This window comes from Phallusia mammillata, chromosome 5 (genome assembly GCF_965637545.1).
Source record: "Phallusia mammillata chromosome 5, kaPhaMamm4.hap1.1, whole genome shotgun sequence".
Taxonomy (NCBI): domain Eukaryota; kingdom Metazoa; phylum Chordata; class Ascidiacea; order Phlebobranchia; family Ascidiidae; genus Phallusia; species Phallusia mammillata.
The window spans coordinates 4,761,790-4,777,944 of NC_137256.1; the positions used below are offsets into that span (position 1 = coordinate 4,761,790).

At 37.2% G+C, this 16,155-nt stretch overlaps 4 protein-coding genes across 4 annotated transcripts; 3 read left to right on the top strand and 1 right to left on the bottom strand.

Annotated features, from left to right (window-relative positions):
• Positions 1–818: 818 nt before the first annotated feature.
• On the bottom strand, positions 819–2,098 carry LOC145228142 (uncharacterized). The gene is made up of 7 exons (XM_080093136.1): positions 2,063–2,098; positions 1,911–1,991; positions 1,775–1,822; positions 1,613–1,702; positions 1,418–1,495; positions 1,224–1,337; positions 819–1,053 (listed from the first exon to the last, which is right to left on the bottom strand). Exons 1-7 carry the CDS (start codon positions 2,096–2,098, stop codon positions 919–921), a joined length of 582 nt encoding a protein of 193 aa, XP_079949262.1. The 3' UTR covers positions 819–918.
• A 71-nt stretch (positions 2,099–2,169) lies between these two features.
• On the top strand, positions 2,170–4,844 carry LOC145230653 (TBCC domain-containing protein 1-like). Its single transcript, XM_080096143.1, has one exon. The coding sequence runs from the start codon at positions 2,961–2,963 to the stop codon at positions 4,665–4,667; it is 1,707 nt and encodes a 568-aa protein (XP_079952269.1). The 5' UTR covers positions 2,170–2,960; the 3' UTR covers positions 4,668–4,844.
• LOC145230654 (RUS family member 1-like) lies at positions 4,804–11,556 on the top strand. Its single transcript, XM_080096144.1, has 9 exons — positions 4,804–4,986; positions 5,051–5,110; positions 7,062–7,194; positions 7,797–7,842; positions 7,919–8,049; positions 8,115–8,227; positions 8,287–8,668; positions 10,749–10,853; positions 10,913–11,556. The coding sequence occupies exons 1-9, from the start codon at positions 4,858–4,860 to the stop codon at positions 11,041–11,043; spliced, it is 1,230 nt and encodes a 409-aa protein (XP_079952270.1). The 5' UTR covers positions 4,804–4,857; the 3' UTR covers positions 11,044–11,556.
• LOC145230651 (peroxisomal ATPase PEX1-like) lies at positions 11,552–16,144 on the top strand. The gene is made up of 2 exons (XM_080096142.1): positions 11,552–11,615; positions 11,949–16,144. Exon 2 carries the CDS (start codon positions 11,949–11,951, stop codon positions 15,837–15,839), a length of 3,891 nt encoding a protein of 1,296 aa, XP_079952268.1. The 5' UTR covers positions 11,552–11,615; the 3' UTR covers positions 15,840–16,144.
• Positions 16,145–16,155: the final 11 nt, after the last annotated feature.

The following is a 16,155-nucleotide window of genomic DNA, read 5'->3' on the forward strand; positions in this document are numbered from 1 at the left end:
GTACAATAATGCGTAATTTACCTACTTGAGTTCTTCTTACGTCAAAATTTTGTCAAATAAAAGTTTTTTAAAGTCAAAATTTGTCAAAATTTTCCATTTGTAGGTCAAAATTTTGCGTTTTTTAGGTCAAAAACAATCGCCCTAATAATAACCTAACTATGGACAGAAAACAATTGCTTTCTGTGAGCCGTTTAATTGTTCTTGGTTGACTTTTTCCTGCAAGTTAGTTAAATTTCAAAATGGCTGAAGTTGAACTGAGGCTACCCTGATTGAGTTGGAACATTTGGTAACACATGGCATTTAACAAGATGTTACAGGATGAAAACTTAGCCTGGGTATACGTAGAAATGTTTCATAATCTTATGGGTCTGATTTGCTGAGTCGAAAATCACAACGATTGGTAAAATAGCGTATTGCTACGTCACTTATCTTGTTGTGACAATCAGTAAATAAACGTCGTGAACTATTTGGATATCTCATCAAAATCTTGACACTACAGATTGAGAAACACAGGACTAACTAGATTTCAGAAAACAGTTAAAAAAACGATTATTAAATGGTTTAAAATGACAGGCGCATATCCACTAGTGACTAGTCAATTAACTTTTACATTGTAAAGCAGGGGTGTAAAACTCGTGCCCGTGGTCTGCATGCGGCCCACAGAGCCCTCTAATGCGGCTCTTAAACAGTTAGCATCAATTGTAGTATTTTGTAAGATTTTTGTCTAACTATTATAATTTTTTCTAACCTTTTCAAACACTTTAAAAGTGGAAACGATAGTAAAACATCAGTGACCACAAACTGTTATATATTTTAAGTTTATTAACAACAAAAGTCATGCAAGATAATAAGTATGCGCTCTAAACTATTACACATGCAAAATGAAAATGTTTTTAGTGCCAATTCGCACATTGTCTTTTAATTAGCAGGTCCCCGCTGAATTTCTGGGAGGTTCTCGATTTTGTTCAGAAGATTTTGATCTAACTGGACGATCCACATCTTCGGCCCCTCTACATTTGTCGCAAAGGCAACAGAGTAAGGTAACAGTTTATTCTGTAAAACAAAACGGGATTTTTTTTTTTAAACAAAAAGTTTTTAAGTGTTTAATATACTTTTTTTTTACTTTTAGATATTAAAAGTGTAATTTTGAACGACTACAATTAAACAGCTGGAGGCTTAGAACAACGTTATTTGTTTTAATTACACAAACCTTCTTAACTCACCCGTTCGAAAACCTCATCCAGCAACGTAGTCACGGAAGAAAAATCCGGATATTTTGCCGGTTTGGGCTTTTCCACCAACGCTGGCTTTGGTGCACGGTTAGTATCTTCCACAACCTGAAAGGAAACACAGACATTTTATTAATGTTAAACAAAGTAGGAATAGGAAACTTTAACTAAACAAACAAAATACCAACCTGGGGGAGCTCTGCTTTCACGGCAGGTAATTTGTCACTTTCTTTCACACAACCGGCAAAGATTTCGCCTTTCTTATTCTGCAAATATAAATAAGCAGAGATGTTTGTGGTGTCATGTTGAAGAAGAGCAAATTAGTCATTAACTATGTTTCTAGAAAATAATGCAACATTGATCGGAATTAGTTATAACTCGACATGAGCAACCTCAGCAACGCTTTTGTCCTCCGGGTCATCAAATGCTCTATGGACGTCCACTATAACAACCAATTGACGTCCTTGTATTTTCTGCAATGCATTGAAAAGACTGTGAGCTTGAGAAAAACTTCCGGACATACAATATCAAACTTTCACTCTTACTGGAGTAGTTCTCTTTGCTTTCAACTCACATATTTCCACAGGCACCGTCTAAACATAAATGATAAGTTGCATTCTGGCCAATTTTGCTGGTTCTTGTATAGCAGCCTAAACACTAAAATAATACAGAAACACTTACCTTGTGAAACGGTTGAGGTGGTTTATTTTTCTCAACTTCGATCACTCTAAGGTTGTTGTCTTTGTTGTGACCCTTGAGTTTCTGCATATAACATTCAAATACCTAATTTTAAACCATATCACATTACTATAAACTGTATAAACCCCTCTTACCTTTACTCTGTTTTGCTTTTTGAAACAATTTCCCATTTTTCTTTCAAAATCTCACGAGCTTAATTTTACACAACCGTTTAGCAGCATGTAAAATTTCCCAAATGATTCCGGTTTGAAAACACTGCCAAATTACACATTGTCCAGCCAAGGTTACGGAGGAAACGATTGTGATGTTTTCATTGTTACGCATCTTGTATTTTGTGCACAAAATTTTATCACAGAAGCCATTGTGACGTTTTATTGTGTTTGCCTGAAGCCTGTGCATGCAGTTTTTTTAGTAACCTTTAACTACGAGGCTGCTTAGTCATAGTGAAACGAAATGGAATGCGTAACGCTACTTGTATTTTGACAGTGTTCTGCTTATGTATGTTTTACTAATAGTTAGGTAGTGCTGAACAGTGTGGGATATGTGCTATTGCTATTCATTTGACTGGCCATACATAGGCAAAGAATATGAAGTTGATGTCATATGTTTAATCGAATTATGCCACATACAGGCAAATGTGGTAAACAGTTTTTAGTGCAAATATCCGACCTTAAGTGGTGGTACCATGATACCCATCATGGTAAAATGAAATGCACATCCTCGGCCAGTGGGCGCACGTGTGCTATAACAGATGTATAGCTTTTTAAATTTCTATTTTTGTTTATTCTTACACGTTTTCAGCAATTGTTTGTTTTGCACGTTGTAATTGTAAGCGATGAGTGGATTTCGGAGTTGGTGTTTAGAATTCATATGAGAGTTTATCACCCCATCTAATATTTTGAATGTTCACGTTACAAACTTAGGCAGAGATTTGAAATTACCTAAGGATGGAAAACTGAAATCACTTTCTGTGAGCGGTACAATTTTGTATTTGTGTTTTTGTTTTTCCTGCTAAGGTAATTAAATTTCAAAATGGCTGAAGTTGAACTGTGGTTAAACCAGGACGTTTTTAACTTGGGTGTGGTTTATGCCCATGTGAAGTTATCAGTGACATATTTGCGGAAAGTAGTTATCTATGCCAAAAGCAAAGGAATAGACGGTGGCTACCCTGACCTGAGTTGGAACATTTGGAAACACATGGCAGTTAACAAGATGTTAATGGAAGAAGACTTAGCCTGGGCTTACTTTGAAATGTTTTATAATTTGATGGATCTGTCGTCAAAACAAAGAATCGAACTTGCTGAGTTGCAACATCAGTATGCTGAATCTGATAGCCCAGCCCTATACAAACAGGACATGCGTGTACCAACTTTGCAGTTTGTTCTGTTTTTGTTTATTCAACAAACCAACAAGTCGTCCTTAAGAAGATCCCTTTTAGGAGATGAATGGCCTGGAGCTAGTCCACGGTCCTTTGAGGGCAGTAAGGGTGATTCAAGTTCCAACATACTGAATGAACAGAAACATGTACAATTTGTCTTGTCTCATCTTCTGCAGATGCTTGAGATTTTGTCTGAAATTAACAAGGATAGTGATACCACCCTGCACTGTGATGTTGTTAAGGCACTTGGCTTTATAATAAAGGGAAGAATATTAGGGCAAAATAATATCCTTTCTTTGTATGACATTGCTGTTCGCCACAGAGTTCAAGTAAAATCTGGCTATCAAAAAACTGAAGGGTGTTTTGCAGTCCGAATCTTTGAGGCTTGGGTTAGATCATCGCTATCTGACAATCCCTATGGTGTTATGAGCTGTTCAATAAATGGGTCTTCTTTAAAATGGTCAAAATCTGTGTCAGATTCCAGAAAAAGGGCTCGGGTTTTAACAAATGCTTACTATGCTCCAAATAATTCCAAACTGATCTTTTTTACCCAGTGTTCAAATCAGACCATTGCGAGGCAATCAGATATTTTAGATGGAAGCTATGTTAAACTTCACCGATGCCATGATACCCACTTTTATTTGTTATCACCACTCAGGTGTGTCACAATTGAAAAGTGCACAGGGTCTACATTTGTGTTGGGGCCAGTGGCTGTTGCAGTTAGAATTGTTGGTTGCACAAATATTACACTCATTGCTCCGTGTAGATCTATAGTAGTATCTGCATCTTCTGAAGTTGTGCTTTATGTCACCACACCTACACAACCAATTATCTCCAGTGACAACAACACTTTGTCTAGTCAACCCATAACACTTGCTCCTTACAATACATTTTATCCAGAACTTGAAAGCCATCTTGCATCCATTGGTTTAACTGTTTCTCCTCAAACAGATCAATGGAATAACCCAGTTTGTGTCGGAAATTCGGGGAACATATCTTTGAGTCAATCCAGACTTAGCAACTCATTTAAAGGGGCTGGGGACATGACTGATATGCAAGCTTTGTTTAAGATTATGAAACCATCAGATTTCTATTTGTTTACCATTCCTTTCAAGCCAAATGCAAGTTCAATTGACTGTTCGACAAGTGAAATACCTGGTGGATTACCTGCAGAATATGCACAAGCTGTCAAGGGAAAACAAAGAGCAACGGAAAGATGGAAGCGGGCTGTTAAAGAATCCTCTATGACCAAAGATGAAAGAAAGCAATTTCAATCCCTTGTTGAGGAACAATTTAAAAAGTGGGTTGTTAAATCAGGCAACCAAAGACAGCTGGATGATCTTGGGAAAAAATCTATTTAAATTATATATTGTGACAGAAAAGTGCAGTTTTGTATGTCATCAACTGCTTAAGACTGTTTTTCTATTCTTAGCATAGCGTACTGACAACCACTTAAATAGTTAATTGCAATTGCACACTTACGCTTGTGTATTTGTTGTTTATATATGTTTCAATCCAAAATATTATATTTTTGCAGATTTGTTTGTAACAATGCATGTTATTGAGTATTATGGGTCACCAAACTCAAAAGTATATGAGTACAAAGAAAACAAAAACAACCACCTTGTTCAACAAATTAAACCGAATGCAAAGAGATTTAATTTCTTCTTGTTCCTCAAGGTATTGACAACATTTTACACAGTATTTACATATGATAGAAAAATTTTATACATGTGTTTTGCAGGCAGTATTTTTGCCCCAAGGTTATCCAGAGAGTGTGAGCAAAGACTACATGCAATATCAGGTATGTATGTGCATCAGTTAGTGCCAGTTGATAATGGGAATATGAGATTTATGTTTAGAGGTTTGTGTTTGTGTGGTACTAAATACCACATGGGTACTGCATAGTAAAACTACATAGTACACCACATCATAGGCGCCCACTTGCTAAAATCGGCGGGGAGGCAGAATTTTATAACTCGGTAAAGACGAAAATATTTTCAGCCTGGACGTCACCTAACGTCGCAAGTTACACCCTTTGCAGTGTTACTGTACTTGTATACATAACATTAGCAGCTGATGCCGACCCAACTGTACAGTAATACATTTTTTCTTTCCCCGCAACAATTATTACAAAGCATGTTTTATTTTTCCGCAACAAGGCGCACATGCGTCTAAAAAGCCATTATAATAATCTTTTCTTACGTTTCTAGGTCGTTTGGTTGGTTTCAACCATGTTTTCTATTTACACAGCAAATTGCATGTAACGCATTTAAGTTTAGTTTTTTTTTAAATGAGGAATTACCAAAGTAAAGCCCGCGAAGGTATTTGTTCTAAATATATATCTTGGAAAACAACGAGTCAACCGTTGAAAGTTAATTTGCTACGAAAGTGTTCCCACAACAACATGTGGTCTTAAGTTTACCTAGTTTTACACTTCACAGGACGCATAAAAATGATCCAAAACAGTTTGTTACATCACAGACAAGACTTAAAGTATCAATGCTTTCGTTACTGTGCGTATACAGGTGCCTTTCTTTGTTAATTGTGATGACATAAATAAGAAGTTAGTAGTTTATGCCACATAATTTTATTGTTCGACAGTAGCGCTATCTCTTAATAATATTGTAGCTCCTGCTGGTCCCACAAAAGCTCTTTGTAGACCACAATTGCGGAACAGCGCTGCGTTTGTGCTTGTAAGCTATGTGGTCGTCTAATGTCATTTTCATGTTATGCGGCTCACCCTGAAAAAAACTAAAAGCTACCCCCTTTGTAAACGATGTCAATTTGTGTCAAAGTTGCTGACCGAGTTTTAGCAAACACTTCTTGCATGTTTTTATCCAATGGCTCATTGCATATAACCAGGGTTGCCATCGACATGGAACTCAAAATAAGGACACACGAACAATTGGACTTTCATATCAAACGATATAAACGTTTTTGAACAAATCTTTGCATTTATACGAGCCTTGACATATCACATGTCTTGTTTTTTGCCAGGAGCAATTTGTTCCAACTCCTTGTTCGTAGAAAACATGTAGTGCATCTCATGACAGCCCAGGTCTAGGTTTACTTTTAGCAGGGATTTGACTTGTAATTGTTAAAAATAAGACAAAATAAGGACTCAAGTCAAACACGAGGACAGTTCTTAGAAATAAGGACAAAAACTTTTTCTAAGACATTGCCCTTTAAAATAAGGACAAATCTTAGAAATAAGGACGGTATGACAACCCTGCATGTAACATTTCAAGTATATGTTTGTGACGTAACAATATACGTTGTTTGATTTTTCAGAAAGGTTTGTATGTTCAAACCAGACAGTCTTTGACTGTGCAGTAGTACAGAGTTACTACAAAATTGTATGTGCATAAATTAACGCAAAACTTGTTTATGACGTAGTCAGCGACACAGATACCCAGGGAGGCGGCACCATAAGTGGATGCCAGTGCACCACATAGTATTATTGTGCATGGTTTGAGGAATATGAACATATAAAAAACGACCAGTGAAACCAGATGGTAGTGTTACTTCAATTGCAAACCCTCACTCAAACCTGAATAGCTTTGACTGTCAGCACAATTAAAAATCCACACAATGAAAATTTCTGCATGAAGTATTATGTCCATTAAAACTGTTTACCATGCAGGAATAGGGGGTATATCATGCAGTATCATACAGTATTTAGTACTACTGATTATTTTGGGATAGTACAATGCTGTTTATATTTGTTTGATTGCTGATTGTATTTATCTTAGATTTGGGATACGATTCAAGCATTTTGCAGCAGTATTACTGGAACATTAGCTACTCATGCTGTTTTAAAAGGTAGCGGAGTTGGGGATGAATCTGCGACAGTTGTAGCAGCTACTATGACATGGTTACTAAAAGGTATAAAAAGGATTCTAATTAATTACATACCAATAATTGCATATTTCATTACTGTAAAGGCCAGTGCTTCCTAATTTTTTTAGCTCACAGCCTGCTCAAATGTATCAAAAAAAGTTATGACCTTTTGGATTGGATAAATTGCATTTGACGATTAAATACCTTAACCTGTCAGTTTAATTTGAATGTATTTCGCGGTCTGCCTCCATATGTATATTCCTAATTACAACCAATGTTATAAAAGACAGTGGATGATATGGGACCCAATATAAAATATGTAAAGGAAATATATTAATCTTTTAAAATAGGGTATAGTGTATATGCAAGGGCAATATGTGCTAAGCCACCCTTCTAGTTGAAGACTTCCTCAGTGAAAGTTTATGTTTTTGATTGTTTATGACATTAGCATCATAAAATTCAGAAAAACTACAACTAACATCAATGACTTGTGATAGGGATTATTTATCCCAAAACCTGAACTTGTTTCAGGTATTTACATACATACTCTGGTTAATCATTCAGTAAAAGTTTGGCATACAAATCTCCAGAATTGTCAGTAGTAATAACTTCTTTGCCTTAGACATATCACCTGGATTTTTTTGCAGATGGAACTGGTATGGTAGGGAGAATTGCATTCGCTTACTTTTATGGGTAAGTTCTGTTTTTAACTACTTTTACTGTTGTTTTATGACTGAAATACATATTAAGTGTTTGTAATTTTATCTAGCACCAGCCTTGATGCTAATGCTAAGCAATGGAGGCTTTTTGCAGATGTACTGAACGACTGTGCCATCTGTATACAACTAGTTGCCCCGATGTTACCTAAAATCTACTTCACATCTACCATGTGCGCTGCAGGTTCCGTTTCATGTTTTGTGCATTTTTGTTACAGTCTCTAAATGATCAATAATTTTTTTTTCAAGGTTTGGCATTTTCATTGGTTGGAGTTGCTGGTGGATGCACTAGAGCAGCATTAACAATGCACCAAGCCAAACGAAACAATATGGCCGATGTTTCAGCAAAAGATGGCTCTCAGGTATAAGTGACAGTATTAAGTTTATTTAATGAAATACCATAATACTAATTTATTCCTAGGAAACTTTGGTAAACCTAATGGCCTTGATTACCAGCTTGATGATGACCCCTCTTCTTGCAAACAACCCTTTACTGACATGGACCTTGTTTTTGATTTTCACTGTACTCCATATTTACGCCAACTATCAGGCTGTCTCCAGTGTCGTTATGGAAACATTCAACAGACATCGATTTGACAACGCAGTAGATCACTATGTTGCATATAAAGCATTAAAACCTCCACAAGCCAACTACTCTGAGCCTTTGTTCAAAGTAATAAAATATGATTGGCTTCAGTTGGGATGCAAGTTACAAGATTTGGAGCTAAGTGAAAAGGAGCTGGAAGATGTAATGTCTAAATGTAAAACAAACAATCAAAGGTTTATAACACAACTTAGAAAAGGTTTGTTTAACTCACGGGTGTACAACACATAACCTTTGAACCCAATTGGACTAGTTACTAGTGATGCACCGAACCCGACTAAAAAGGTTCAGGCCGAACCTAAAATCCCCTTTCTTATGGATGTTTTCAACTGAACCTTGCGTTGTTGATGCGGGAGAACTCAATTTTGACAAACTAAAATCACTTTCACAATGTATAAGCTTTAGTAAACATTTAATATTTTGCAGACAACGTGGCTCGTATTTTATGGATACAACAAATAGTTCCTGATGTTTCATATGGGCGAAAATGAAATTTAAGGCCTAGATTCAATGCAATAAAAAAGTTTGGTTTCGGCTGAATTTTTAAAAAAGTACGGGCGGAAACTGAAACATTGGAAAACAGCGGATTCGGCCAACCGAAATTTCGGTGCATCATTACTAGTTACTACTGTATAACCAGAATAAATCAACACCAAGCCACTTTTAAGGCTTGTTTGTTTCTTCATTAATGTTCTGAAATGTTTATTATGGGTCCCCTTCCCTGAAGTTTGTCCACCCCATTTTGCCATGAAATCTTTGGTGAATTTAGATGAAACTTTCACAGATGGTAGATATGGTTGTGCAGATGTGCCATCTGCTTCGTTTGTCATGACAACCCCAGTATTTACCCCGCTAGCCCCCAAAGTGTAAAATGTTGTTGGTGCGCACCACAAATGTTAGTTTTCTGAGGTGTTATAAAGGCAACCAGACATTTGTTACCAGTGTTTGTGGGTTTGTTCGAGGATGTTTTGCAGTTGACACTTAACAGCCTTATGACGTCAGAAGCATTGACGAATGTTGCTAATAACACCTCTAGTGGTCAAAATGTTAAACATTGTCAGAATTGGATAAAATTTTACATGACTGTTGATTGGGTCATTGTGGTTTCATATTTTATACTTTTGGGTTTTAAACCCCATCAGTTACCCCACTAACCCCTAAAATGGGTGAGTGTTTTAAACGCTGTCGGAATTAGATGAAATTTTGACAGCTTGTATAATTTGTCATTTTTAGGTTTCAATTGTTGTGTTTAACCCTGTAGCCCCAATATTTACCCCTCTAGCCCCCTAAAAGGGTGAATTTGTTAAACATTGTCCGAATTGGATGAAATTTGGACAGCTTATAGAGTGTGCTACTTATAGTTGTTGTTTGTTATGTTCAACTTTGTCGCCCCAACATTTACCCCACTAGCCCCCCAAAATGGGTCAATTTTTTAACAATGTTAGAATTAAATGAAATTTGGACAGCTTGTAGAGTGTGCATTTATAGGTGTATAATGTTGTGTTTTACCCTGTTGCCCCAGCATTTACCCCACTAGCCCCCCAAAATGGGTCAATTTTTCAAACTATGTCTGAATTAAATGAAATTTGGAGAGCTTGTACAGTGCAATATTTATAGGTGTTAATTGTTGGGTTCAACCCTGTAGCTCTATCATTTACTCCACTAGCCCCCAACAGTCACGTGCAATTCGCGCTGATTTGTGTTATAGGAGCTGATTGTTGTGTTTTAGCCTATTTTCTCACTGTTTAACACTTTTTTTCTCAGATAGACCATAAAATAGAAAAACCTTCAAAAATGTATAAATGGACTGAATTTGAATAGTTTATTCTCCATATAGCATATTTATTCAGGCACAGTACCGATCACTGTGTTTTACCTTACAACACCCGACTTTCTCATGGTTATCTCTTGAAATGTATTATTTACAACTTTGCATGTGTGGGGGACCCATGAGTTTTTGCTTGCAGAAACAGCCAAGGTTACAAAAGACAATGGATGATATGGGACCTAATATAAAATTAGTGTAGAAAATATGTGTTATAGTGTATATGCAAGGGCAATATGTGCTAAGCCACCCTTCTAGTTTAAATAAAGGATATGTAGAAAAAGTGTTTGCATAATACAAGCAAATACTCAAACAAGGTGCTTAGACTAGAACTTGATGTGGTCTATTTTGTAATGTCACCCTATTTAAAGTGTGCACCTTTAGTTTAACCAAAAAAACATCACATATAGTTTATGTACTGCAACGCTTAACATTATCAACATGTGCATTGCAGGAGTTGTTTATGTTGCACTACAAGACCAAGCAAATCCACAGGACATACTAGAAGCTTGTTTTTATGCATTTTTGCTTCATAAACACTTTCCTAGCTCAGCACAAGGTATGTACGTTACCTATCTGTTTTAGACTTTTTTATAATGATGTTTTAATTTTAATCAGATGGAAAGCACTTTTTAAACGAAATGAGTGGACATGGTTGGGATTTAACTAAGCATCATATGTGTGCTGATGAATGGAGATGGTCCCAGGACAAAGCATTTAGAACTGATATAAAACACAAAGTTTCATGATCATTCACATTTAAACACTTACAAAATGGGATATGAAGCTCATATACACAAACTTGCCTACAGTACTAATTAAACTGGTGTCTCTTCTAAAATTGTCAGAAGTTCGGAACCAAGTAGCTGACATTTCAAATTGTGTTGTTTATTAATTGCATTTTAGTATGTTTTTGTTCACTGTTTTGATTCATCCTTTCTTGTGGGAGGGTTGAGTGAATTTTATTAGCTGTTATTTGCCCAAAGTTGTTTTGCATGTGAAATAACCTAAACTTGCAAAAACTAAAACTTTTTTGTTCATTTGAAGTGGCACGCTTTCTGCTTTTCACTTTGAATTTAAATGCTGAGCTGCTACAATTTTTGTGACCCTAAGTTTTAAAAATATGGTGATCATGTTGGTGTATTTGTGCATTTTGCCTATTTGTGGTGTGGTTTACTGGTGTAAAACATTCTAAATTGCATTTCAAAGTATGCTATATTTATCTGCTGGCTAGTAAAAACAAACTGTTACTCTCTATACAGGTTTAGGGGAAAATGATCTGTTAAAAAGATTTGTAATGATTTCTGTCATCTACTAAAAGGCAAGTTATTGTATGTGGTATAAAAATAATAATAATAAAATAATAAAAAATAAAAATCGCTTTCAAGTTATTAGTCAGTTTCTATTTGTTAAAGTTTTAGCTTGGACCCTAAGATTTTTGCAACATTTAATGACAAAGCAAGTGATAATTTATTTGAAAGCGATTATTATTTTTGTCTATAGCTCTACCCAAGTTTCAAAAAATAAATTTTATGTTTTGAATATTTTGCTTCAGTTTGACATTTTTATGGCTGGTTCAGTGCATCAGTTGTTCATAACAGACTATATAAGTTTGTTTTAGGCAACTTTGCATAAAAGCTGTTATTTCTTGTAGATGAAAGTGACCGCTGAGGTGAAGTTTTCTTCTGTGAAGAACTGCCTTGGACATGTTTCTCCAAAACTGTTGTCAACTATAAATCAGCAAAAATCAGACAATGAAATCATTGTTGCAAAGATCGAGTCTACAAATGGCAACTGCTATTTTAGTTTGGTTCCATTTATTGGAGAAGGAAGCCCAAATGAGTTGCGAATAAATGGGCTGTACGCAAACAAACTTGCAATGAAAAATGGCTCGAGTTTGCTACTTGAAAGCATTCAGAATGTACCGGTGTGTGTCAGTGCCTGGATTGAACCCTTGACTCCTGATGATTGGGAAATTTTAGAACTCCATGCCAATGAAGTTGAAATGCATCTACTGGATCAACTCCGAATTGTGTGGCCGGGTCAAGTTTTTCCACTGTGGGTTGATAAGAATGTTTGCATCTACATGAGGGTGGTAAAAACTGAACCAACAGCAGAGTGTACAACACTGATGCACTTGTCTGAGTTAATTATTGAACCCAAGGTTAAATCAACTCTTCCAAAAATACCTGCCCAAGCTAAATCAAAGACTCTAGCTAAATTACCACAGGTGACTGCCCAAACCAATGATTCAGTACCAAAAGAAACTGTGAACTGTCAAAACAAGGATACTGGGGGATTTTTAATTCGTTTGAAGATATTTTGCAGATTGTATGATGCGGTAAAGTTTATAGTCATGTTTGTGTGGAAACAGTTGCTTCCGAATCTCTATGCTCACTTAAAGTCTTTGATATTTCCAAATGAAAATAATGACCTACCCATAGAATACACTTCTGGCAAACTAAACATTAAAGACTTAAGAAACCAAATGGACTCCCTACCCCACAACTTTGATATTGTGATGCGCGTAGAACCATTGGATCAAATTGACCCAACTGTCTCAACAAGTTTCATTTACAACCAGGCCAATACTGTATTTTTGCATTTGTCTGATACACACCCAGACAAAAATGCAGTGCTCTATTTGGTGCTTCTTACAAAATTGATGTCGCCTAAAGAAAAATTAGAAGTTGAAACTAAAAATGCCCAACAAAAGGGAAAGGTGCCTGAGCAGATAGAAGATATGAAAACTGATGCTGCCAATCCTACTTGTGTTGTAAGAATGTATGTTCATCCTCAAAGCAACTTTGCCATGTCATGTGACATTTCGACTTTGCACCATCTGAAGGTTCCCCACTGTCTCCGGAAGCAAATGAAAATCGGAAATTGTTCCAAGGTTCGTTTGACAAAGTTGAATAGCCTTCCATTGCTGTGTGATGACGTTAACACCTTGGAACTGGAGATAATTGAATGTTCAAAGGACATAGCACAAAGTGACATAAAAAATATAACGCATTGGTTTAGACAATGGATTGATAGTGTTTGTGATGTTGACAATCCTCTTCCTATATCTGTAGGAACTATTCTGTATTTTCCAACTTTTTCTTTTCCAAAAGGTGAACAAGAAGTTAGAAATGATTTAGAAGTTGTTATTTCTGGCATAACAACCAAAACTCCAGACAAAAATAACAACAAATCAACCTATCTTTTGTGCCCAGATGACTTACAAAAAATCAAACTTAATTTTGCTGTTGCTAAATCACAAAATGTTACAAGTGATGTTGATCCTGTGGTTCCAGTTGAAAGCTTTTTACTACACTGCAATGGCATGGAATCACATGTAGCCGATTTGAGCCATTGCCTTGAACTCGCAATGAAATCGCGTCCCATTGCTGCCACACTCACCAGCAATATGTCACATCTCTCAGCTATTCTCGTAACTGGCTCTAAAGGTACTGGCAAAAGTACTCTATGTAATGCTGCTTTAAGAAAGTTTGGCACAGATACTTCTGTACATGGGTATACCACTGTTATAAACTGTAGCAAGCTATCTGGTAAAAAGCCTGAGAATATTAGAAGGAAACTTGATGGGATAGTGTCAGAGCTGTTGTGGAAGCAACCTTCAATTTTACTACTGGATGATTTAGATCATTTGACTCCCAAGTCGTCTGATGAGGATAAAACACCAGATGCCATGTATTCTATGCATGTCGCTTGCCTGATAAAACGGAGTATCAAAGGACTGTTTTGTTCCGCTAAATCAAAACCAACCAAAGTTGCTGTATTGGTCACAAGTAGAAGTAAAGCAAGCCTGCATCCACTGCTGACATGTGTTACTGAGCATCTTTTCATGAAGCACATTCACATTAGTTTGCCCAACAAAGTTCAGCGCAATAAAATGTTGTCTTCTATAGTAGAAACTTCAACTGATTTTGGCTGTCCTTCAAACTTGGACGTCATTGTTGAAAAAACAGAAGGATTTGCTCCTTCAGATTTAGTCAAGGTTGTAAAACGTTCTTGCCACTTAGCAGAAGCAAAGTTGTCTGACAGAAGTAGCCAAGCTTTCGAGAAAGCCCTAACTGTGGATGTCCTAGTTGAATCTTTGCATAACTTTGTTCCAGCGTCCCTACAAAATGCTAGGTTGCACAAACCTTCACCACTTACATGGGAAAACGTGGGTGGATTACATTCTGTTAAACAAAGTCTCATGGAGCAGTTGGTTTGGCCATTGAAATACCAGCATATATTTGAACAAGTGGGATTTCAAGCACAGACAGGTATACTGTTGTTTGGTCCACCTGGATGTGGTAAAACTCTGGTTGCTGGTGTAGTTGCAAACGAATGCGGGCTCAACTTTATTTCAGTCAAAGGCCCAGAACTGTTGAGTAAATACATCGGAGCAAGCGAGGCAGCAGTTCGCGAACTATTTTCGCGTGCAAGAGCTGCAGCCCCATGTGTGTTATTCTTTGATGAGTTTGACTCTCTTGCCCCACCTCGCGGTCATGACAGCACGGGTGTGACTGACCGTGTTGTTAACCAATTACTTACTCATTTAGATGGTGTTGAACCACTGGTGGGTGTAACTGTAATGGCTGCGTCCAGTCGCCCAGATCTTCTAGACCAAGCACTGCTGCGTCCAGGACGTTTAGATAATCTACTCTACTGCCCGTTGCCCACAGTAGCTGAGAGATTGGAAATACTCAAGTCGTTAAGTGCACATTTGCCTTTGCATCATGATATCGACCTTGGTCAGTTATCCAAGCTTTGTGATAACTTTAGCGGAGCCGATCTGAAAGCGCTCTTGTACAATGCGCAACTCGAAGCAGTGCATGAGGTTTGCCAAGATAACGAAAATGATTTCACTTCATCCGAAGGGAGTTTGCGCGCTGAATTTCAGCTTTATTCATCTGTATCTGAGTCAACTACTATCTCGTCTTCAAGCGCGGTGGGCTTAGAACTTGAGGAAATCACTCAGTTTAATGGTCTTGTGGCGCCTTTACAGCTGGAACAAGATCCCCTGTCTTTGCCACTTTCCAACGAATCAGTCGCGGATTTAAAGCAGACCGCAGTACAGCTTATCGAATCAATACAGGAAGTGAACATGAACCCAAGTCATTCCCAGTTACAGTACGACATCGAAGACTATCAGATATGTTTTGACGAAACGCTTTGTCCAGGTGCAGCTGGCACGAAAGGTCCCAAAGCGAAGAGCCAAGGTCAAAATGCTAATGACATTGCCTATTACCCTTCCTTACATAGTGGCCGATGCGACGATGTACCTGCCGATATTACAAAATCAGTTCAAACCGTATGCAACACATTTGGTAATGCTGGGACTGACAGGCCTTTGGACAATTCTACCCCGACTCTTGTAATAACTCAGCAACATATTCAGACTGCTTTGTCATCTACTCGGCCATCGCTTACACCAATTGAACGAAACAAGTTGGATCGCTTGTATGCCGGTTTTATTCGTTCACGTGACAAGAGTAGTTTTAATAAGCCGGAATACTACCAAGGCAAACAGCGAGCAACCTTGTCTTAAACTGCTGCTAAAAGAGCCTTGCCGATCCAATTTTATTGTTGCCGAATAATAGTCTGTTGCATGCAGTGTTGTGTTTTAGTTTCGCGCCATTCACATTGCTGTGCTTTAAATGCTCGTCTGCATTATTTAACGTGTTTTCGACTGTTTGCGTTAAACGTAGTTTAAGGAAACGAATTTGGGGGTCTTTGATTGGCCTGGTTATATTTTTTGATGTTGTGATCCTAATCATGAACTTATTTGCCTGTGGAGTGTGTTTATTGGCATGATTTTTACAACTTTATGCAATCATTTCTTTTTGATTTACAGGAATTTTTTT